The sequence below is a fragment of the Chamaea fasciata genome, unplaced genomic scaffold (assembly GCF_029207755.1).
Source record: "Chamaea fasciata isolate MVZ Bird 193981 ecotype frontalis unplaced genomic scaffold, bChaFas1.0.hap1 SCAF_4, whole genome shotgun sequence".
NCBI lineage: Eukaryota > Metazoa > Chordata > Aves > Passeriformes > Sylviidae > Chamaea > Chamaea fasciata.
In genome coordinates, this window is record NW_027094089.1 from 20,441,656 (window position 1) to 20,464,240 (window position 22,585).

Consider the following 22,585-nt stretch of genomic DNA (forward strand, 5'->3'; position numbering starts at 1 on the left):
CAGGAACATCATGAGGTTTAACAAAGCCAAGTGCTGGTGCTGCACCTGGGCTGGGACAACCCCCAGTATCAGCACAGGCTGGGCATGAACAGACCCAGAGCAGCCCTGCCCAGGAGGACTTGGGGGTGCTGGTGGGTGAGAGGCTGGACATGCCCCGGCCATGGCACTCACAGCCCAGAGAGCCAAACGTGTCCTGGGCTGCATCCAGAGCCCCGTGGACAGCAGGGGAGGGAGGGGATTCTGCCCCTCTGCTCTGCTCTGGTGAGACCCACCTGGAGCTCTGCATCCAGCTCTGGGATCTCAGCATGGGAAAGACAGGGATCTGCTGGAGCAAGTTTAGAGAAGAGACACAAAGATGTTCACAGGGCTGGAGCACCTCTCCTGTGAGGACACACTAAAGAATTGGGGTTGCTCAGCTTGGAGAAAGCTTTGGAGAGACCTTTTTTGTGGCATTTCATTACTTAAAGGGGCCTCTAAGAAAGATGGGAAAATACTTTTTAATGTCTTACTATGATAGGACAAGGGGTAATGACTTGAAAGTAAAAGAGGGTAGATTTAGAACTACATATATGGAAGGAAGTTTTTACAAGAAGGGTGCTGGAACTGCATGGAACAGGATGCTCAAAAGGTGGTAGATGCCCCAGAAATATTCAAGGCCAAGCTGGACAAGGCTCTGCACCTAGAAAATGCTTTGATTCATTCCAGAGGGGGATTAAACTAGATGATGTTTAAAAGTCCAAACTTCCATTCTAGTTCTGTGAGCACAAGACAGAATAAAAAATCCCAAACACTTCTGTTTCTATATAAGAGCCAGTGTAATAGGTCTCTGACTCTCTGAGAAAAAGTGAACCAAACTACTTTGACCTTTAGGCATGAGAGTACAGTAAAATATCCTCCATGAACCAGTTAACTTAAGAGCACAAAATGAACATGGTTTTCCTAGTCAAATTTAATGGACACACAGCAACTAAGGCAACTTCACAAGTGAGATTACTTTGCTCCTTGTTTCCATCTTCTCTGTCTTACTGGTTCTTGAACTACAAGGCAGGAAGTCAAATCCAGCTTGCTACAGGCTGCAAACCAGTATACTTAATGTTGGAGTCCAGGGTATTCCTTTGGGCACCCCGGGAGGCCACAGACCTCAGCAGAGAGGTCTGGGACCCGAGCAAGAGGGTTTGAGATCTGTACAGGGGGGTCTGGAATCTGTACAGGGGGGTTGTAGACCCTGGCACAGAGCCCAGAGAGACACCGTCTTTGACTTCAGTCCATGGAAAAAAGCTTCTAACACTGAGAGAAGAATTACAAGTCACAAAGATGTGACAGACAGTAGTGTAGTGTGTCACAGGGTGGAAAATTTTGTAGTTTTAGGATTCTTAATATGTAGGTGCATGGGGAACAAGATGGAGGATTTAGGATGTTGCCCTGAGTTCTTCCTTCTTCTCCCATGGCCTCCATCTTCTGGTGACGGTGGCACAAAGTAGTTAAAGGAGATTGGGTCAGAGTAGAGTTGACCCCTTTAGTATAGGTATTAGGCATTGGCACATAATTGTAAATAATATACATGTAGTTATCTGTATAAAAGGCAGTGACCTCCCATCCTGGGGGTAGTCGTCCTGTGTCCAAGCAGCTGTGAACATCTCAGCTGGGCACAGAGAAAATTGTAAGATAAGAAAATAATAAACAACACGAGAAACCAAAGAGAAAAAGACCTTGAAGACCTCCGCTTTTTTCTCGTGTCTGGCTCGGGGCCTTCAGAGGGCAAAAAAGGCTCACTCGAACCACCACCTGAATCTTGGAAAAAGAAAACCAAACGTGAAAATTGGCGTCTGTGGGTGGGCATTCCAGTGGAGAAGAAACCCGAGAATTGGCGTCCCTGGACAGGCACTGGGTGGGCCCTAGACGGGCACTGAGTGTGCACCAGTGGACACAGCAAGCCCTCTGAAGGCAAGAAGGCGAGTTGAGAAGACAGGGGAAGATTCTGGCCAGAGCAGCTGTTTCAAATTCGTCTCGGACCCACAGAACTTCAAGGGCCCTGAATTCTGTGACCGTGACAACTGCAAGCCCGTGATCAGGACATCTCCGGTTTGAATTTGACAACACCTGCACCCCAATTCTTCGATTTTGGTAAGACCCGTTGAGATTTAGAACATGGTAGGAGCTCTTTCCTGGAAACCATAAGGGAAATCCTGCTTTCGTGCAGCAGTGGAGGGCTCGCAGGAGGGAGAAGGTGGTGATGTTGGCCGGCCAGCATAGTTTTCTGCTCGCTATGAGCAGGCAGGTGTCATGACTCCTGCTGGAGGTGGGAGAGGGGAGAGCCATCAGCTACCCCCAGTTGGTACAGAAGGGGAGAGCCATCAGCTCCCCCCGGATTTGAAGCAGGAGAGTCAGCAGCTCTCCCTGAATTTATCAGGAGAGAAGGGCCAGCAGCAGCCCTTCTTGAGTTTTGTACAGGGTGGCCAGCAGCCCCCTTCGAGTTTTACACGGGAAAGCCAACAGCTTTTTCCTGTGTCCCAGTCCCCAGAACCTCAGACACAGCACGTTCAGACACTGGGTGTAAGTTTCCCCTTCCCCCATCCGAACCGGGGCAGACAGGGAAGGGGGGACGAGGAGTGGAGGAGCCACCGGGAAAACAAGGAAAACAAGCCCAGATCGCGTCGGGGCTGGCAAACGGGACCGTGGCGCGGGCATGCGGAGGCGGTCCTGCCCAGCTGCACCGGGAGCAGCGGCGCGAGAAGCGCGCGGAATGCGACCGGGGGCGGCCGGAGGACCCGTCGTGTCGGGACGGGGCGGACCACGGGGAGAGCGATTCGCGGGCGAGCGGCGTGAATTCGCGGGCCAAGGGGCCGGGATGATGGGGCAAGGGAAGCGCGCGCGCGGGCTGAGGGAAGCGGCGCGGGCCAAGAGCCAGACAGCGCAAGCGCAAAGCTGGAAACTACAAACCCCAGAAACCCTTGCGGCAGGCGCGGAGCGAGCGGGATGGAGCTCGAGCCCCAGGCTCGCTCCGGGCGGGACAAACCCCGACGGGCAGCGAGACGGGGCAGCACCTGGGGGCAGATCGAGAGGGGACACCCTCCCGAGTGGCGCCGGGCCGGGGCAGGCGGCCCGGGTGGAGCAGGGACAGCACAGGCGGGACCGGAGCAGGCGGAGGCGGCAGAAGCAGGGATGGGGCGCGGCCGGGGCGGAGAATTTCTCCAACGTGCCATCCCCTCAGGGCAAACGTCGCGGAGCCTGACCCGGCCCACAAGCATTATTTTAATACAAGCATAGCATGTTGCATCCATTCAGGTGAACATTCCCAAAGCTGTTTTTGGAAAAAAACAACAGTCACGATAGGAGATTTTTCCTGAGTGTGCTTCAAACGAACAGTATCTCCCCATGCCTCAAACGGGGGGAGAGGCACCTAAGATGCCAATAACCCTCGGGTTAGAAGGGGATGCATCTAGGCAAAGTGCACAGCAACAGATAACTCACAGTTGAATTTATGATAATAAATCAAAGTTACAGGTTTTCTGGATTCAGAAGCAGGGATATGGAAACCACGGAATGTCTGCAAAACAGGTGCATGAGCAGTAGCAAAGGACTGAAAGAAAAGCAGCAAGCATTTGTTCTTTAGTTGTGCAGAAGCCCATCATAGTATGGGGAAAAGACCCATTGTCATGAAATGGAAGTGGATTTTTGATTTGATGTACTTGGATCCAAGTTGGGTTGTGTTTTAGTATTATGTTATTATTAGGAGTGATTTCTGTGTTATTTGTTTTAAGTTTAGGCCTTGTTAAGAATAAGTTGAATTTAAGACTAAGATTTATAACGTTTAAGTGATAATAGATATATATTTTATAAATTTAAAGTTTTACTGCATACAGGTTTTAAATTGTTCTAGGTTTTGTTAAGATATCTAATTTACAAAATTGAGTTGTTTTTTCCTCAGAAAAAAGAAGCTTCAAAAGAAACAGCAGTGATGAAACACTGAGAACTGTCACTTGTTTGTGTGACTGGAAGAAGACACAAGTTTTACCTCAGGATTGTTATTGGTTGTAAGCTATTTTGTAGGATTTTTGTGTTTTAAGATAATAAGTAAGTTAAGATAACTAAGTTAAGTTCAAGATAATAAGTTTTAAGTAATAAGTACTATGAATTTGTTAATTTTCTATATCTATTACTGACTTCTCATGTGCTTTAGCACTTCTTTTCTAAGTATCTAAAAGACACGTGTCACTTCAGGATCCTTCTTTATGTTTTTAGTTGTTTTAAGCATTTCAGAATTACTGTTGTTAAGAGGTTTGTTTTAAAAATGTGTTAAGAGATATCACTCTAGGATAAAGCCAGTCTTGGCCACACCTTGACTTTAACTAGAAGAGATGTTTTCATCAACAAACCCAGATGTTTTCTGCATGAAAAAAAAAAAAAACCAAACTAGATACAAATCATTTAGACTTGATGATTTGACCTTGACAATGACAGCTAGCCAGACTTTTGGAGTGAACGTGGGAGCCTTGCTCGAGAAAGGACACCCAGGTTTTCACTGAAAAAAAGTTTTTCAGCTGTTGCAGAATCTGGGACAATGGGACACTGTTTTGGTAATCAGCAGTCATTTAACTTTGCATGTGTTATTGCCAGTTGTTGGTTGTTTGTCATCAGAAACATTTTCAGTTGTTGTATTTGAAATTTCTTCCTGATGGTTTTCAGTTTTGACAAAGGTCATCCATTTTCCATCAAAGTACATTTTATCTATTAATCTATGGAAAGAGCTTGTTTGTGTCTCTGTAGAAACAGAACACAAGTGAATTCTTGCAATGAAAATGAAAATCATGTTGGGCGCAGAAGCTCTGACAGATCCGAGAGTGGAGAAGTGAGCACACAGATGTGAACCAGCATCAAGACTGCAACAATCTTTTCATTCTGTGTGCAAGGACACTTGGGCTTGAGTTTCTTTTTCTTTCTGTCAGAAAATGTGTTGTATCAATTTGTTGGATTGTTCAGAATCGATTCATGGCAGCATGGAGCAGTTGCAAAAGGGTGTGAACGGACTTGGAGAAGAAACTGGATCATGGACAAATGCCATGTTTGACCCCTAACTGTTGTAAAAGGGAATTTTGAAAACAATTGTATGTATTTTATTGAGACTTGTAATTTTTCTCATGATCGTGCCGTGTTTGCTTCAATGCATATGGCGAGCTGTGAACAGAGCAACCAAAGAGAGGTTTTTGGTGAAAACAGAAGGGGGAGGTGTTGGAGTCCAGGGCATTCCTTTGGGCACCCTGGGAGGCCACAGACCTCAGCAGAGAGGTCTGGGACCCGAGCAAGAGGGTTTGAGGTCTGTACAGGGGGGGTCTGGAATCTGTACAGGGGGGTTGTAGACCCTGGCACAGAGCCCAGAGAGACACCGCCTTTGACTTCAGTCCATGGAAAAAAGCTTCTAACACTGAGAGAAGAATTACAAGTCACAAAGATGTGACAGACAGTAGTGTAGTGTGTCACAGGGTGGAAAATTTTGTAGTTTTAGGATTCTTAATATGTAGGTGCATGGGGAACAAGATGGAGGATTTAGGATGTTGCCCTGAGTTCTTCCTTCTTCTCCCATGGCCTCCATCTTCTGGTGATGGTGGCACAAAGTAGTTAAAGGAGATTGGGTCAGAGTAGAGTTGACCCCTTTAGTATAGGTATTAGGCATTGGCACATAATTGTAAATAATATACATGTAGTTATCTGTATAAAAGGCAGCGACCTCCCATCCTGGGGGTAGTCGTCCTGTGTCCAAGCAGCTGTGAACGTCTCAGCTGGGCACAGAGAAAATTGTAAGATAAGAAAATAATAAACAACACAAGAAACCAAAGAGAAAAAGACCTTGAAGACTCCGCTTTTTTCTCGTGTCTGGCTCGGGGCCTTCAGAGGGCAAAAAAGGCTCACTCGAACCACCACCTGAATATTGGAAAAAGAAAACCAAACCCGAGAATTTAACTTCATTTTCTGTTGGACTGGTAGAACTAGTTTTTCAGTTGGGCTACCTGACTTTGTAAAAACACTGCATCATCATAGCCACAGCACTTACCAGAACCCAAGCCAGGTAACTGGAGGTGTTCAGCTACACCTTACATGCACCATCCTCACCTCAATATCCAAATAGCATTTCAAGGCCTACATCTTGCCCCAGCCAGATGCCACTCAGCAGACTCATCAAAAACAGGCTGACAGACACACAGGCTAGTAATATATGTACGCTATAAGACATTAATAAATAGGAACTGTGAACAGTAAATACATATTTTTCTGTTATGTTTATGTTATGTATATGTTTTGCCACATATTACACTGTTCAGTGAAATATGTATCAAACACTTCTCCAACATCTGTTTCTCTTCCGTAGATGACAACATATACATGTAAACTGTTCAAAACAAGTTCTGAAAACAATATGCAGTAACATCTGCAGTGTTAATTGAAATTCTGCTATCTCAGTAAGAGTCTTACCCTCAGCCATGCACATATACTTACAGGAATGCCTCTGCCTTCATACTTCAAGATACTCTCTTCAGAAATGCATAAGGGAACAACAAAATACAAAGGCAGCCTAAGACAACAAAGAAGAGCTTCTTGGTCTCAAAAACCGAACAAAGAGCAAGCTCCTTTTAATGATGGTGAGTGTTCTAGCTCAAATTCTAATTACATATTCGCCTTCCTACAATAATCTTTTCTACTAGATAATTCTATTTTCCTCAAAGCTATCCCTTTATTTTCAGCTGAATAAGGCTTTTTTCCTAACCTTGAGGTCTTAAATATTTTCATTGCAACACTCCCCTGCCTTTGCAAAGGTGCAATTAACTGTAACCTCTAAGACTGACTGCTAAGACCACCTTGGTTCTCTCATGCTTTGTTGTTTCAAAAGAAACCCCTGCAGTATTAAATGACTTGTTCTGTTTCCATGCCTATTAAGCAGTTCACATCCTAATTCAAGAATGCCATTTAATGTAGCAAGGATTTCCAGCATTAACCAACACTGTTTATGTTCAAGACCCAGAGAAGCAATGAAAGTAAGTACTTAAACTCAATTTGAGTCTCCCAAGACAGAGTTCTAGAATAAATAGTTAAGACTCTGAAGTAGTTTCCAAAGTCTGTGAAATCATTCAAGATTTGACTATGAAACAACAGTAGAAGTATACAATGCCTTGTATTCATCCCAAAGGGCTCACTAATAAACGCTACTCAGCTAAACTTAGCTAACCTTCTCCTAAAGGCAACACAACTTAACTTCCACCCGCACATTTTGCAGATTTAGTTTAAACCAGTTACCTTTTAGCCACCCAGCCCCCTCCCAACTAAAACTGTGGAAAATCTCCAGAGCATGTCACTTGAAATTTTACCACAGTAAAGGTACAGGACTGAGAAAGTGTCATCCTAATGAGTATGACAGATGTGTAGGTCCCAGACACGTATATTTTCTATTCTCCACTCCTAGATATACTCAAAGCTTGATCTGACCAAGTCCTGAGTAGCCTGAACCTAATCTGGAAGTTATCCCTGCTTGAACTAGGCGTTGTGCAGGATCACCTCCTGAGATTACAAACCAAACTATTCCATAAATAAAAATGGAAAACAGATCCCCAAAGTAGTCCTAAAAAACTGTATAATCCCCAGTATCAAAGGTAGCACCGATTTTCATGAGTCCAAACTAGGGCAAGCTTACTTTTCAGAGACTCTGTAGCCTTCATTGGTGGTCACTGCTTTGTATTTCACATTCCCTTTGGTCCGCTCCAACTCATCACGCCAGTCCTCGAGGGTCTCAAACATCACAGTTTGGTTTCTCCCATCTGCCAGATCAATAATATTAACTTTGCAGACTGTCAGGAACTCTTAACACAAAAGCAATCCTAAGTAAACCTATTAGTCACTATTATGATAAGCAAGCAGAACCTCTTGTGTACAGAAAGCCTTGAGTCATAGCCAAAATGCCTTTGTACACCACACTGCCTCTGTCTGATATTTAACAACAGCAATATTCTGTCAAATACTGCTGTGACTAATAACTTCAAGAACAGTTTCTCCTGCAGAAACTAATTAGTTGTTACAGAACTTCCACACAGCTGGGGCTGTCCTCATATCCAGCCTAAAATACAGGATGCTATGCAGCAAATATCATTTTATACTAATGAAGCTGACTAGTATCTAATCCTGTAGTTTAAATGCAGAATTAACAATCATTCCAAAAATCTTTCTACAAAAATTTCAGATATTTGACTTCATTTAAGGCTCCTTTTTTTTTTTTTTTCATGAATAGTTTTGCATTGAATAGAACATCTCAGGCCCTCAGTAAGAGCAGAAAATTAATTACACCAATTCAATCTCAATACTTTGAACTGAGAATCTTCCCTGTCATTCTACTTAACCACCTCAGAAACAGTTAAGACAGCAGCTTGATTTAGCCTGAGATCTTGTATAATAACCATATAATTTATGGAGTAATGTCAATTGTTTTAAGCACACATTACAAATAAGTAACGTCCTACAACATCAGCTAACACTGAAATACCAAACAGAACTATAATTTCCATGGAAGATACAATGGCAACTTGAAACTTTCCACTGTAATAAGGTAGATAAAAAATTTACAGCTCAGAACAGAACATTATTAATGAACTCTTGGAGACAAGATTTTAGAGGTATCAGACTGTGAGAGGCATAAAAAACAATTTCTACAGTCTACTTGGATTATCCTGTAATAATTTTATGAAGAATGACACCTAGCCACTTACTACTGAAAATAGCTATTAAAATAGGAAAAAATTGTGGGACAGCACTTCGATGTTGCTTTAAAGAGTAGGCTTCTCCCTGGCTCAGTCTCTGCCTGGAAAAGCTTGCAGTCTTTCCATTGTTTGTAGCTGTAACAGAATTCCAGTTTCAGGTGAAGCCTGCAGGAACTACCTGAGCCAGCAATGTGCCCTTCCCTGCAGCAAACAGTGTGTCCCTGGTCTGCATTAGCAAAGCCATTGTGTACCAGTTGTATGAAGCCACCACTGCTCTCAGCTGGAGGGCTGTGCCCAGTGCTGGGCTCCCCTGGGAAGGCTCCTGGACAGGGCTCAATGAAGGCTCACTGTGATCATCAAAGGGCTCAAAGCACCTGATACCAAGAGAGATAGAGCCAGGATCATTCAGAAAAGAGGGCTCAGCAGGGGCCAATTTCTCTGTGTGTATAAGCACTGGGGGTGTAACAGGGGAGGAGAGTACATAAGATGGATCCAGACGCAGTGACTTGACAAGAGGCAGTTATGCACAAGCTGAACTACAGCAAATCCCACTTATACATATCAGTAACGCTTTCCACTATGAGGAGCGTCAAACAATGAAACAGACTGTCCAGAAAGGCTGTGGAGTCTCAATACTTGGAGATACTCAAAACACAGCTGGACATGACTAAGCTTGATGCAGTTAACCCTACTCTGAAGAGAGGCATTTGGAAAAGAACATGACTAGATAATCTTTAGAGGCTTCTTCTAACCTCACTGATCCTGAAATGCCTTGATGTATTTTGGTAAGTGTTTGATTAATACCTTGCATACATCAAAACCTCCCTCTTGAAAGGAATTCACGTTGCTGGTGCACTAAAAATAAGGTTCCTAATTCAGAACAGCATTATTATTTCAGCTGAAGTCTGAATTACAGTTAGAAAGTTCACCGACAATTTTTTATCCTGAATTTTGCAGCCTAATATATTATTCAGCCAAGTCTGATCAAGTGGGAAGATTATGTAATAAGTCAGATATAAGAGGAAGTCAGATGCCTTGCAAATCTACACTTTTTTTGCAATTGGCTGGAAGAAGCATATTGCTTGCAAATAAGAGCAAAAGGGGAAATACTTTCTCATAGGATGCCACTGCAAATGCAGTAATTTCAGAATTAAGAGTAGGAAGTCTGGTTCACAGCTGTAATACAGAAAAAAACCCCACACTGATAAAATAAGCAAAGTGTTTTCTTAGATGAACCACATGAAAAGCATTGGCACATTTTAGTCACAGGAAGTCTTCAATCCAGGGATGCTACTCCTGCTTGGAAAATTTCTGTGCAACTTCCTGAAGGACACCAAAACCAACAGGAGTCTACTTAGAGGTTTTTAACAACATGCCCAACAATGTTCTACAAAAGAAAAGTTTATCTTTTGAGGCTACCTGCCCGCAGGACAGAGCCATAACCTGAGCACAAACTCAACTACAGACCTCCCAGACTGCTTAACAAACTGTGCAACAAGCAGATAAAAAAAAAACATTTACCTGTGTTGTTTGGAGCAGCTGATGCATAAGAGAACAGAAACAAACGTTTAAGCAGCTTAGGAGTCTGGCTATGATGAACTATACCACTGACGATCTAAAAAAGAACCAAAAATTAACTCCCAAACACACACCCAGACTGTTAGTGTAAAAAAAGTTGTTTTTTTTTTTTTTTTTTTTTTTTTTTTTTTGTTTTGTTTTGTTTTTTTTTTTTTTTTTTTTCTGTTTTTGTTTTTGTTTTTTTTTGTTTTTTTTTTTAACCAACCCCTCCATACAGGTTTTAAACAAAACTGATGGGTTCTATCCCCAACAGCTGAAACCTTTTAGGAAGGTTTCTCCGTTGTCTGCAAGACACTGTACCCACTTTGTCTATGTAGCATTACATATGTTCAACCTCCAGAATTACTGTTATTTAAATAAAGTTAGTTGACTCTTAGTTTGGAGTTGAGACTAACTTGTCAAAAAAACTCAAGTTATCAGGCAAGTAACACTACACTGAAGTCTAAAATATAATGAAATTACACATCACAAATAGAACAGCTTTACAGCTTGCCTGAGTTGGAGCTAATTTCCTGTAGCACCCCCAAGTTCCAGTTTTCTTTAAAGAGCCTCTGCTCCTATCTTTTAACTGCTATGCATAATAAAATGTATCTTTTACTTTCTGTCTTAGCTGGAAATTATCAGAAAACACTTCCAAGTTTCAGGGATCTCTCAGAGTGAATTTCATCCTTCCCTCATCCTCACAACACCCAACACCAAGTTAAAAATAGAAAAGCAAATTAAGTTACTATACGTACTCTTTTCACTTCCTCTTCTTTTGTGTATCTCAGGCAGAAGTTAAATACTCTAAGGTCTTTACAGTAGATAATTAACTTCTCTGGGTATTTTTTTAGCTGTCCTGTTAGAAGTTTCTTTTTCTCATCATAAACTGCAAAATTAAAAAGTGAAGTAAATATCTAAAAGGTACTTGTATGCTGATAAAAGTTGTCCCTGACTTTCCAGAATTCTCAAGAAACCAATTCAAGCCCAAGTTTTCTCAAGACAAAACAAGGATCCTACAACACAGCCTGGCAAGCTCTTGTGCTGATACACTCAACCTTCTCATTTAAAACCCATCCAATTAATTCATACAAGGTAAACGGCAAATCTGCAGCAAACCAGCTGCTCAGTGGTCATATCTGTTCACATTCTGACTGAACACCAAGTTTAAAGTTTCGAGATACATAACGAACAATTGTAGTTTTACCCAAGGGGAAGTCCCCAGAGATCTGAGATCATTTTAAGTTCCTTAAAAATAATTTTTTTTTAACCACCATGAAGTCCCCAAGGCAAACCTCTGCTCACTTCTCTTTGAGGATGTACCATTTCACAACTTCAAGTGCTGCCAGCTGGGCCACTGTACATAAAACTAAAGCGTCTCATAACCATCTTCACTGGTCTGCCTGAGTTCACTGCTTCACAAATCCACACCACCATTCATAAACATTATGAATACTAACAATTAGTCCAAGAACAGGATTCTTAATAAAGCTTTACCCTACTTAAAGTGATCAGCCCCATTCTCATTTATCTTTTTTAGCAATACTGGCACATCTCTAAGCCCTGATGCAAAGCACTCGATTTAGGTGGCAGTTAAAACCTCCTTTTCTATCTCCTTTAATATGCTGAAGACATCATGAATCTAATAAAACAAAGTTCCCTTAGACAAGCAAAAAGAATTGTTTGAGAATTCAGTACCTGTGCTGCTATTGCTCCAATGAAGTGAATACATCCATATTTAGAGAAATAGTTGATACAGTGGAAGATCCTTGTCTACCAAATTTAGGGACCTTTCACAGTACGCTCTCTGCTTTGAACCACTGCATTTTGAAGCAATCATTTTTGTATGTTACAGCAGACAATCGAATTAACTTAATCAAATAAATTAAAATTAATTTGACAAACTAGAGGGATTAGATGGGGCTCTGAAAAATTTCTTATCTGTCATTCCATCATTAAATATAACTGCAGCTGCTTTTTAAAAATCTATTGGTTTTCTAAAAAGGATGTACTTGTACAAGGAGCACCAGCACTCTAAAGCCCCAAGGGGTAGAAAGCTGACTTACCTCCATATATTTGGTCTACACATTGCAGAGTTATGTCATTTTCTCCTACAATCTTATTCTTAAATTGTGGCACCTAGAAACATGAAAAAATCGTAGAAATGTCCTATTACAGTACCACCTTCTGCCAAGTAAAGGCTTTCCATGCATTGTTTTAGTATCAGCATTATTTCTTATTCTAATAAGCTGTATAAGGCAGGACATTGAAGAACCGTTATTAAAATACAGACAGATGCAATTTGCACACACAATATAGCTTTATTTAATTTTCAGCCATGCTTGAAATGTAGATACAGTTTTTACTTTTCAACTAGCTTCAAAGCATACATTTCTACTGAGAGTCACTTTTCAAACTAGAATCACTGCAGTAAACAGGAAATACAGTAACTTCATGTAATCCAAGCCCTTTTATGACAAGTTTCCTTGCTATGGGAACCTGGCAGGAAATAAAAAGTCTCTTAAAAGAACAAGTATCCCAAGAACATTCCAAAATTAAAGTCAGATTTATCACTGGGCAAAGTGAAGACACATACAACCCAATTACTTTATCTACTCTGTAACCAAACTAGAAGTGATTTGGAGTTCTCTTCACTTCTACCATTCCGTGAGTTCAGTTAAAAATGGCATTTTAGTGATGCCACAATTAAACAGTATTATTTTCAATATTATTACCTAACAGCTGATGTATCATCATCAGCAAATTATATTTTACTGTGAACAGAGTTAACCTTGTTCAAGTTACTTCCAGGTCTGCAGTACTCTGAAGGAGGTAGCTACTACTGAACTTTTGTTAAAAGAAATATAGTTGACTTGGCAGGTTATAAATCCAAAATTCAAAGCCAGCAGGGAACAGAAATTAGCATGGCTATTACCAACTTTCCACCGATCACTTAAGATTCACGTCAAAAGATTCTGCAGCTTTGTCTTAATTCCAGAAGGTCCAATAATCTGTACTTGGCTGCAGAAGCCTTAGTTTAATGCTTAAACTTTGTGAAATTTTACCCCAAGAAACTTCTGACTACAATCAACGTGTGTCAAATTATATTATTGTCATTGTCCTTAACTGTCTGGATCACCTTGAACTTGGGAGCCACTTGACACTCCTTGCACTTCTAACACCCAAATGGACTAAACTATTTCAATGCTTAAGCTTATCAAAAGCACTGTGGCATTACTATTCTCCTCTGACAGCTCAATTTGAGCACCTAAACCAAAGGAAAAAAGACTGAAATAATTTCTAAGATTTGGGGAGTTTTAATCTTTTCAGTGTTTGCAAGCTCATCAGCACTGGGTTTTAAAATTGTTTCAGTAAACACCAGACTTTGAATGAAAATAATTCAGAGCTTTACTGAACCACATAAATTTTCAGAGCATTTCCGCTGAGTATTAGCTTACTCAGTCTTGTACAGCCTGAAATGATTCTGCAGATGTAGCCCCAAGTCAAATCAGGCAGATGTTATTCATCATCAGAGACATTTACACTTCCACAAACACTACCAAGACAAAGAGTCAGAAATCAGCTTTAAACAAACTGTTGATTAGTTTTCAAAACAATGGATTCTTTCAACTTTAGCTTCAGCAGCTCACAAAATATAAAGAGATATAAACTATGTCTAATCTAAGTGTCCACATAAATGCTCACACTGCCTTTGCTTAAAATAGATATTAGAACTTGAGGAAGGATCAAGCAGATGCAGACTGATTCAAGTTATTCTGCATCCATTAGGAAATTTTATACATTTATGTTCATTCTGCATCTTTACATAAGGGAAAGATATAATTATTTATGCAGAGCCTGTTTAGTCATAATTAGAAGACTTGTTTTCTTACATTATCATCTGAAGCAGAATCATCATCAAGGAAAGAAATCTTAAAATTTGTGCACACGAGTTTCCCGTAAGTGCCACGATTTAACCCATCTTCTTGCATATACTTGTACACTGTGCTGGCTTCACAAAGCAGCAGTTCACCTGTAGAGAAGAAACACTGACTTGCAACATTAACTGACATTTACAATTGAATTATTTCAATTGTTATCTCAAAAGCAGCAATAACTTCCTGACTGTTTCTCAGAACTGTAAGCCTAAAGACAGTTCAACACTGTTACACAAAGCCACTATGAGGCAGCTCCTGGAATCAGCACCATTGAGAGCCTTCCTGGTTACTAACATTATTCCAGAAGGCTTGAACAGCAGATGTTTGGGAGTTCTGTAACCAGAGGTACCTGTGTCATGGCCTACTCCAAATGGCAGGAGAAGAGCAATCATTTGAGCGGATATTTGAAAAAAAAAACAAAACCCAGCAAGACCAGCTTGTATAGTCAATAAACAGGGTGAAAGTTATTCCAATCTTCCTTACTGCTAAACTTTAAGAATGCTGAAACCTTTGAATTAGTTGTTTCAGGTTCATCATGGTTACTTTTTCATAGCTTTGACTATTTTACAGGTCCCAAGGCTATTTTGAAAGTCTCAAACACAAGTTTGCACAAATAATAGTCAATTAAGTTCTCATGTTAGAATTTGCAGGAACTGAAATTCAGATCTGAGAAAGTAAAGTTTTAATAGATGTGATCAGACAGACTTGGTTCTTCCTAAAAAGTGCAGGAAATCCAATGGAAAAATAACAGTTTATTGTGAATTTTACATGTATTTTGTCTTTCCTTATCTTAAAGTAATTTTTAAAAATAAATATTTGTAAATTACAAAAGAAAATCTTAACAGTAAATGAAACATTGGAAAGTTCAAGTATCTCACAGCAGAGGCAAAGCCACTAGAAGGTAAATTTCCTCTAGTTCTTGTCTTCAGTTCCACACAAACAAAACCCACCCAACTTTAACTTCTAAGAAACAGGGCAAACTCAAGTATTGACAGTTCTCCACATGCAGCTTACCTGAGGACACCGTACATTGTAAAAAAATTGTTTTTATAGAGTTTTCAACATCCCATGCAGATAGAGATGTTAAAAACATTTCAACCTGCATGGGTTGTTAAACCAAACCCTGTATTTTACTAGTTGTGACAATGATGTCATATGAGTGTTTGCTGCTGACATGGAAATACTTAAGTGTTGTTCATAAGTCACTAATATGTATTACTTAAGTCTAATAATGCACAACAGTTACCTGGTAATAAGCGAGGATTTACTTCCTTTTCTATGGGTTCCTTTATGTGTATTTCCTAAAGAGGGAAAGAGTAATTATTACTTTGCAAAGATCACACCTTCAACAGATGCTGTAAGAAACTACACCCTCACACTTTAACTCCTCACATTCTGGCAAATTAAAATTAAGGAAAAAAGCCTCGTAAACAAAAGGAATCTGTGTCTGCAATTTGATCTTTCCGCCTAATGTCAGCAGTTTATTTAATAAGTAATTAAGTGTTTTGACATCCACAGTGTCAGTTACATGCATTTGTGAACACAAAAGAAAATGCACTATCTGTGTAACAGACAGAAATAAAACATTACCAATATTTTTAAAGTTCTCTCAGCACACCTAAATGGATAAGCATAAACTTAGTATTACAGCACCATCCCCCAGCTCATTCATAAGCTTTTCCATGTATGCCTTGTTAGTTTCTAATGTAGCCTCCAGTTTTCCAAGTTTCATCCATGACTCCCTGTTTCTAATTTTTTACACACTTTATTTCAACCAAAGTACAAAAGTTACTTAAACAGCACTAACATGACTATATGGAAAGGTATTTCAGGATCTTGGAGCTAAGAGGTAAAACCTGGTGACAGGATATCCTTCAGTTTGGACCCAAATTGCACAAAACATATTAAATTCTCTGTGTCACTTATTCTAGCCCTTAGGCACTGACAAATTCTAGGGCTAAAATCTCCAGCCAAAAGACTATTAAAATAGAGGAGATGCTACACCCTTCCTGTTCAGCCGGTTCAGAACTTCCTCCTCTGAATCCAAATCACTTTGCATGCATTGGAGGCTTTCTGGAAAACCATTAGTTAACTGGAAACCCCCCCGGGGGCACAGCAGTAAGCACGATAATTTTAGTTTGTCACCAGCATCCAGAGTCAGCAACTGCAATTTAAGGCAAGCAATCAAAAGATATAAGCAATAATAATTTTGCTGGATTAAATACAGAGAAACAAAAGCCCCTGAGAGTACAAAAATAAACAGTCTCTGCCATTCATATAAACACTTGCTCTCCACACTCAGAAGACTTAGAACTAAGTTGGAAGGCTGCACAGCAAAACTAAAACCACCAGGAAACCACATCATGAGAAGAGCAGAGATGTTCAAGATAGTCCAAAAAGAGAAAAAATTATAAAATGAAAGTGGTAGCAGTGTGAAAAAAGAAATCCATAATTACACCTAATAGAGAAAACAAATCTCCATTTGTTGCCTTTGTCTTCTAAGTGTGGATGCTGTAGAAGTAATATTTAATCAAAGTTCAGACTTTTCAGCTATAAAAGTTAGCTAAAATGTTACTATTATTTAAGCTGAATACTTGTGCATTCAGAGGAAAACTGTATCTACCTTTTCTTCCCCCAGTGTTGTCTCCTCACCACTGGTAGCTTTAAACGAAACTTTGGGTTTACAAGTGCCTTTAAGAGCTCTGCGGTATACAATCACTCTTTGTGTCCAGCTACACACAATGCTGCTCAGAAAACTGCATGCCAACAATCACTTCCACGGAACAGTAAAGCAGTTATACCAGCCAGGTGCTTTTCCACCACCTCTGACTTTGGGAGATGTCATAGAGAATGTAGTAACTACTGTTCCTGCACACACACTGTTCGTACTTATTGCCATGAGTGCCAGTTTATGCTAGTGTTGGCAGAACTGAACTGAACAAAAAAAAATTTTGACCCCAAAGAAGTTCTTTGAGCTTACACACATTTGTTAAAATGCAATGAAGCTTTTATAACGGGTTTCAACAGCAAATAATCTTGAACAAGTGGTTTAGGTTTCGGTTACAAGTTAAAATTGGTTATCTTCTGAACAGAGTTAGAAGTTTAATCAAATTGCATCACAGCAGATTAGAGACAACAAACACCGAGATCAGCTTGTAAAATCCAATTTCACTTTGTTGAAAAAAGCCTACAGACACTGAAGTGCTTATGATAGGCAGAAGTCCTATAACATTCAACAGATTCCAAGAGTTAAGCCTCTAGAAGTTCTATTTGAAATTCAACATTTACATTCCCACAAAAAATTCAAAAACATATTAAAGGTGGTTTTGATACATATATGCTAGAGATAGCTAGACCTCGAGCCATGAATGATGCTGAAGAATCCATGCTGCTGCACTCATTCTCCTAGAGAGGGTATTAAAATACACTAGATTTTACTACTGTCACATTTTGTATTTGCTGTTTTCAGTGCTGAGGTAAAGGTCTGCAAGAAAAACTAACTCACCATGAGTCAGTTCAAGTTGTGTAGGAACACACATGTAAATTCAGCTGCCATCTACACTCTTTTTCAACTTTGTTTTTATAATGAATGTAAGTTTTGGGGCAACACAGATCTTACCACTAACTGAAGAGCCTGCTGATACTAAAATTCATGCTGGTCAATGCCCCTTTAATCAGTCACACGTTCAGTCACCCACCCACTCCTTTATCCCTGGGTTTGCTTAACCACTCAGTAAGGTAATTTGGTTTGTAAAATCAGCTGGGAAGTATGTACCTGTCCTACATTTGGTTTTATTGTTAGTGCCTATTGTTAGCAGAACTGGATCATCAACAGGTCAGATGAGCAGAGAAACAAAAGAAAGGGAAGCAGCAGAAGTAAGTCTGCCCCTTTCTGCAAGCTACCGAATACATTGGGACCTAAGGAATCTTCACCCTCTGACCATTTGTTGAAGCTAAGCATGCTAGCACTTTCCATAAGTGACTACTGAAAGCTATGCAAACCTCTAGGTAGTTTTTCATCTGTAGCTCCTGTTCTGAATGCCACAAACAGCATTTTGTCACTTCTTACTTAAGATACAACACGGGAAGCCCTACTACCAACCACAGTTAAAAGCAGTCACCCATAGGACACCATGCAAATGAGAAAAATTAACTTTGATTTTGTAATTTCTGAGGAAAATACCTCAACTCTGCTGAAGGTTTTAGAAACTTCTTTCTAAGAGATGCTTCTCACCTGTGCACTCTACCTTGCACTACATTCTTTCTTACAGGCTCTCAAGCCGTGGTAAGAAATATGGCAATGCCCTGTAATAATCAATTTTAACAGTAGTGTGTACCAAATCATGCCAAAACTTCAAGCTGACATGTCATACCAAATTAATTCATAATACATCCTCCTTCTTGCTAACAGAAAACCAAAAACTGGTTTCCTTAAGTAAAGTTCTCCTCTATTTTACCCAAATATATGGAACAACTGCACAGTTTGCAATACCCAGGGACTACAGTCAGCTCTGCTCCAAAAAAAAAAAAAAAGTATTTAAAAGCATTAAAATATTTTCCTCAAATCTGTCTGGGGAGACAAGTCTTCCCCAAGTGCTGAAGACATGAGTGAGGAAACAGTCTAGGGCAAGAAGGTCAGGTAGGAGCTATGTTATATTAACAGAGTCCAAATGGTTGGAGCCGGAAAGGAATCTCAAATGACTTCTGCTTTTTGTCCTACAGTGTCACCACAAGTGAGAGCAATTCCTCTCACTCCACAGGGAAGTAAACAACTGTGTACTGGAAATATGTAAAGAGAGAAAAATATTCCCTGCATGCCAGAATCCAGATCTTGATCGAGAATCTGTCTGGGTTTTTTTCATCATTACTGACATCCAGATATATATGTGCCTATGGATACTGGATGTTGCTCACCTCAGCACAGACACCATGCACACAGTATGTTGATGAACCTACCGTGCCCCACAGTAAGGTTGCCACTGAGCCATAGCTGGACATTTGTGCTACAGGTAATTATGACAACGAAAAACAAGACTTTTGCTAAACATGCTGAGAAAACATGTTTGAAAGATTCAAATAATGAAGGAACAAGTTATCACTTCCAGGGTATCAAGGGTACTGGCTGAAACAGCTGACAGCTTTCAAAGCTGACAGCAAATAGCGCTGCGAGAACACTGAATACTTTGCTGTTTTTGTATCATTTTCCACAAGTAAGTTCTGCACAGGGAAGCTCTACATTCTGGTGAGGTTTCCTATGAGCATCTGTTTTTTTCATATTTACTTCACTAAAAGAGGGGTGAGATAAAGATAAATGTATACTTAAGAAAGTTATCACAGTTCTGATAGTCAAACAGTGTAGCAGAATACTTGCAAATTAGTTGTGGTGCTCCAACAAGTGAATAGAGTGCTCCTGAGTAAAATAAACTTTCGTGGAGAAGTTCCTCTGGAATTCCATGCAGAAGAGGAAACACCCATGCAAGTGCTGAGTATCTACTTTGCATCCAGAAACAAGCCACATTACATACCTGGTACTTTCTGAAGGACTCCTTGGAGGTCGAACAAGCCTAATGCCACGTTGTATGCCATGCAACCCAGAGCATACACTTACTACACTTCAATAACATTGCTGAGAATACCCTCTTAACTGCTTGTTTTCCTTCCTTCCACAGCTCCATTATCCAGAAGTCTATTAGATCATAGCACGTGTTTTCCCTGTCTGTTTCATCTCTTACCCTTTCCTCTTTCCTTACATTGTCCTCTTCATCTCCTCTGACATCAACGCCTGGTTTCCCCCATGTCAGCCCAGCTGTTCACCAACTCCTATGCCTTATTCCACCCTTCAACTCCACCACTCCAGCTGTGAAGGAGGGACGTACTTTTTTAAGACGGATCACTACAGAACGCACAATATCATACCAAGATTTACAAGCAAGAAGTATTCATGGTTGTTACAGGCTAACAACAGGGCAGGATCTGAGAGACAAAGCACTCGAGGTATGTACCCTCAGCAGTCTGTTGGTGTATCCCAGGTCTCAGAGACAAGCAGCGTGAAGCAGAACAACCTCTTCCATAGTTTAAAGGCTAACACAGGAAAAAGCATCCCATAAGAATGAATATGAAGGATTTAGCTTTAAAGAATACATGGAGAAATACCAGCTTGAAATTAAATTTGAAATCTAATTTTTTATGCCAATTAACATTTTTAGGAAAACACAATCTAGCTTGTTTGAACTGTCAATAACTTTGTTTTTCAAAGTTTGAAAGAGTTAAAAATCATGAAATAATCACTGGTTCTTGTTTCACTGTCTCCATAGACACAAATTCTGTGATCTGAAATGTCAAAATATTGACTTTATACCCTAGTATTCACCCCACTTCCTGCAGGGTAGCCAAGTCTGTCCTGAGGGGAAGTGTGTCATTAGTATCAACATCCTACAGTCTCACTCTCAACAGACCACTGATTGATTTGCAGTTCCATACAGTAGAGCTTAACTAGGTTATATTTAGTCAGATGTTAAAAACGCTGCTTTTCCAGACATTCTGGGGTTTCACAGCAGAAATTACTTCTGTTCCTTAATAAACAGCATTCTCTTTTCACTCCTATCCATCTGGTCATATAATAACACGAACAGAGCACCTGTTTCTTTTCATATTCAAATTAGCACACACAGCAGGTTAAAGCTGACTTCATTTTACTTTTCAGAATATTGCCTACTGTGTCCCTCAGGTATCTGAAGATGGGCTAAAAAAGGTGGGGCTAACCCAAAACTCAACTCTACCTGTTAATTTCCCTTTTGCAGGGCTCCCCTAACCTGGAAGCAGCAGTTTAAGGCTTTAAAACAGCATCCCAACCAAACCAGGACAAGACCACAGAAGCTGGAGGCTGCAAGCAAGGGAGGGCTACAGCTAACACTAGTCTATTGCTCTGCACTGCATAGTGGTGGATTGGAAACCTTGCCTCAGGCTGGAAGTATAAAGAGATTCAAGGCAAGGCTCTACAAATCCATGAAGAAGTCCACCATTAACTCCAATCCTACACAGCTGAAATCTCAAGCTCATGAAGTCCCTGAACTGCTGTTTCCCACCTTCTGACATGGCCTGCCAGAGGAAGCATCACACCTGTTGCTAGTACTTCTTCCCTAAGCACCTGGAAGTTAAAATGCCTTAATGAAAGCTCCCAGTTGACCAAACTATGTTCCACATAAGCGGAATTAAAATTTCCACTGTTGTATTAGTCTAGTTCATTTTAAAACTCAACTACATGAAAGTTAACTTGTACAGGAAACCTGTGTTCAGGAAGTTGTTTTTCTTGTGTGCACACAGCTCTGTGAGAAATACACATTTCTGCTTATTTTAGGATATTTAAGCAATAAGCTTTTTCTAGACACCAAAACAGTCTCACAGGTTTCATCGTATATCTAAAATTTTATTTTTAATCCCCATAAAAGCCACTAAAGTCTTCAGAACACATAAAAAGTCCATGACTGCAGTGTCCACTGAATCAGGATATTTCATAACGAGCCTCATCTGCCAGTGTTAAATACCTTAGTTACTCTTCCTGCAACCATCAGGATCATATTTGAAGCATTACATCACTGCACTCAAAATCAAATTAAAGTACTCTTTTATTATTTGGTATCTTGCTGCACTATGTATATATTTACTTGTGCTCTTTCCAACCAGCCATTTTTTCTAGCAAGCTTTTGTCATACACCATGCTCATTTAAATGGTGAAATGTCTTCCAGTAAGTCCAACAAGTGAAATTTTTTCTTTCACAAAATCCAGTTCCTTGTATATTTGTACAAGGTACTTTCCAAAGGTGAAAAGGAAAAACAGGGATATATTTGCTAACTCCAGAAATATTTGTACCCATCATTTACATCTGCTTTCACTTGGAAATACAAGAAAGAGATAAAACTTTTAAAGTAAACTGATGAAACTACAAGCCTACAAGACTGAAAACATATAAAACCGGATTTGCTATCACCAAGGACATAAGTTTTAAATACCACAGCTGATTTTGGCCATAACAACTCTGATTGTTCTTTCAGATCTAGTGTAAAATAAAATAGCAGATTCACAAGGTCCTATCAGTGACAGACTCCGCACTAACTAAGATTGACAAAAATCCCTTCCTTAAGAAGCTCTCAAGAGAATTAACGATAAAGAAGAATAGTTTGACACAGATTACAAAGAACTAGGAGGGAAAAAAACCCCGAACATTTATGGCCCATATTCATCAAATGTTCCTCCCAGAAAACAGCTGTTTACCAGGAATAAGAATGATGGAATACAGAATAACAATACTGACCTAATACCATGTGGCAACAAGATGACCTCAGTAAACTGAG

General features: G+C 40.2%; 1 protein-coding gene and 1 long non-coding RNA gene across 4 annotated transcripts in view; one reads left to right on the forward strand and one right to left on the reverse strand.

Moving 5' to 3' along the window:
- Nucleotides 1-22,585, reverse strand: part of MTMR12 (myotubularin related protein 12) — a 37,937-nt gene that overhangs the window by 14,711 nt on the left and 641 nt on the right. Inside the window, exons 2-8 of the mRNA XM_066181025.1 lie at nt 15,480-15,534; nt 14,189-14,328; nt 12,362-12,434; nt 11,054-11,184; nt 10,260-10,353; nt 7,682-7,805; nt 6,493-6,568 (exon numbers count right to left, since the gene is read on the reverse strand). Of these exons, the coding sequence (XP_066037122.1) occupies nt 6,493-6,568; nt 7,682-7,805; nt 10,260-10,353; nt 11,054-11,184; nt 12,362-12,434; nt 14,189-14,328; nt 15,480-15,534 (693 nt within the window). The remainder of the gene's footprint in view (nt 1-6,492; nt 6,569-7,681; nt 7,806-10,259; nt 10,354-11,053; nt 11,185-12,361; nt 12,435-14,188; nt 14,329-15,479; nt 15,535-22,585) is intronic.
- LOC136288171 (uncharacterized) lies at nt 1,613-22,277 on the forward strand. Of its 3 annotated transcripts, none has more exons than XR_010720491.1 (5): nt 1,613-2,124; nt 3,929-4,034; nt 6,495-6,635; nt 19,903-20,227; nt 21,034-22,277. It is a non-coding gene; the product is annotated as an uncharacterized lncRNA (long non-coding RNA). The 3 variants fall into 3 exon arrangements; XR_010720490.1 differs by lacking the exon at nt 3,929-4,034 and adding an exon at nt 11,259-11,390; XR_010720489.1 differs by lacking the exon at nt 3,929-4,034.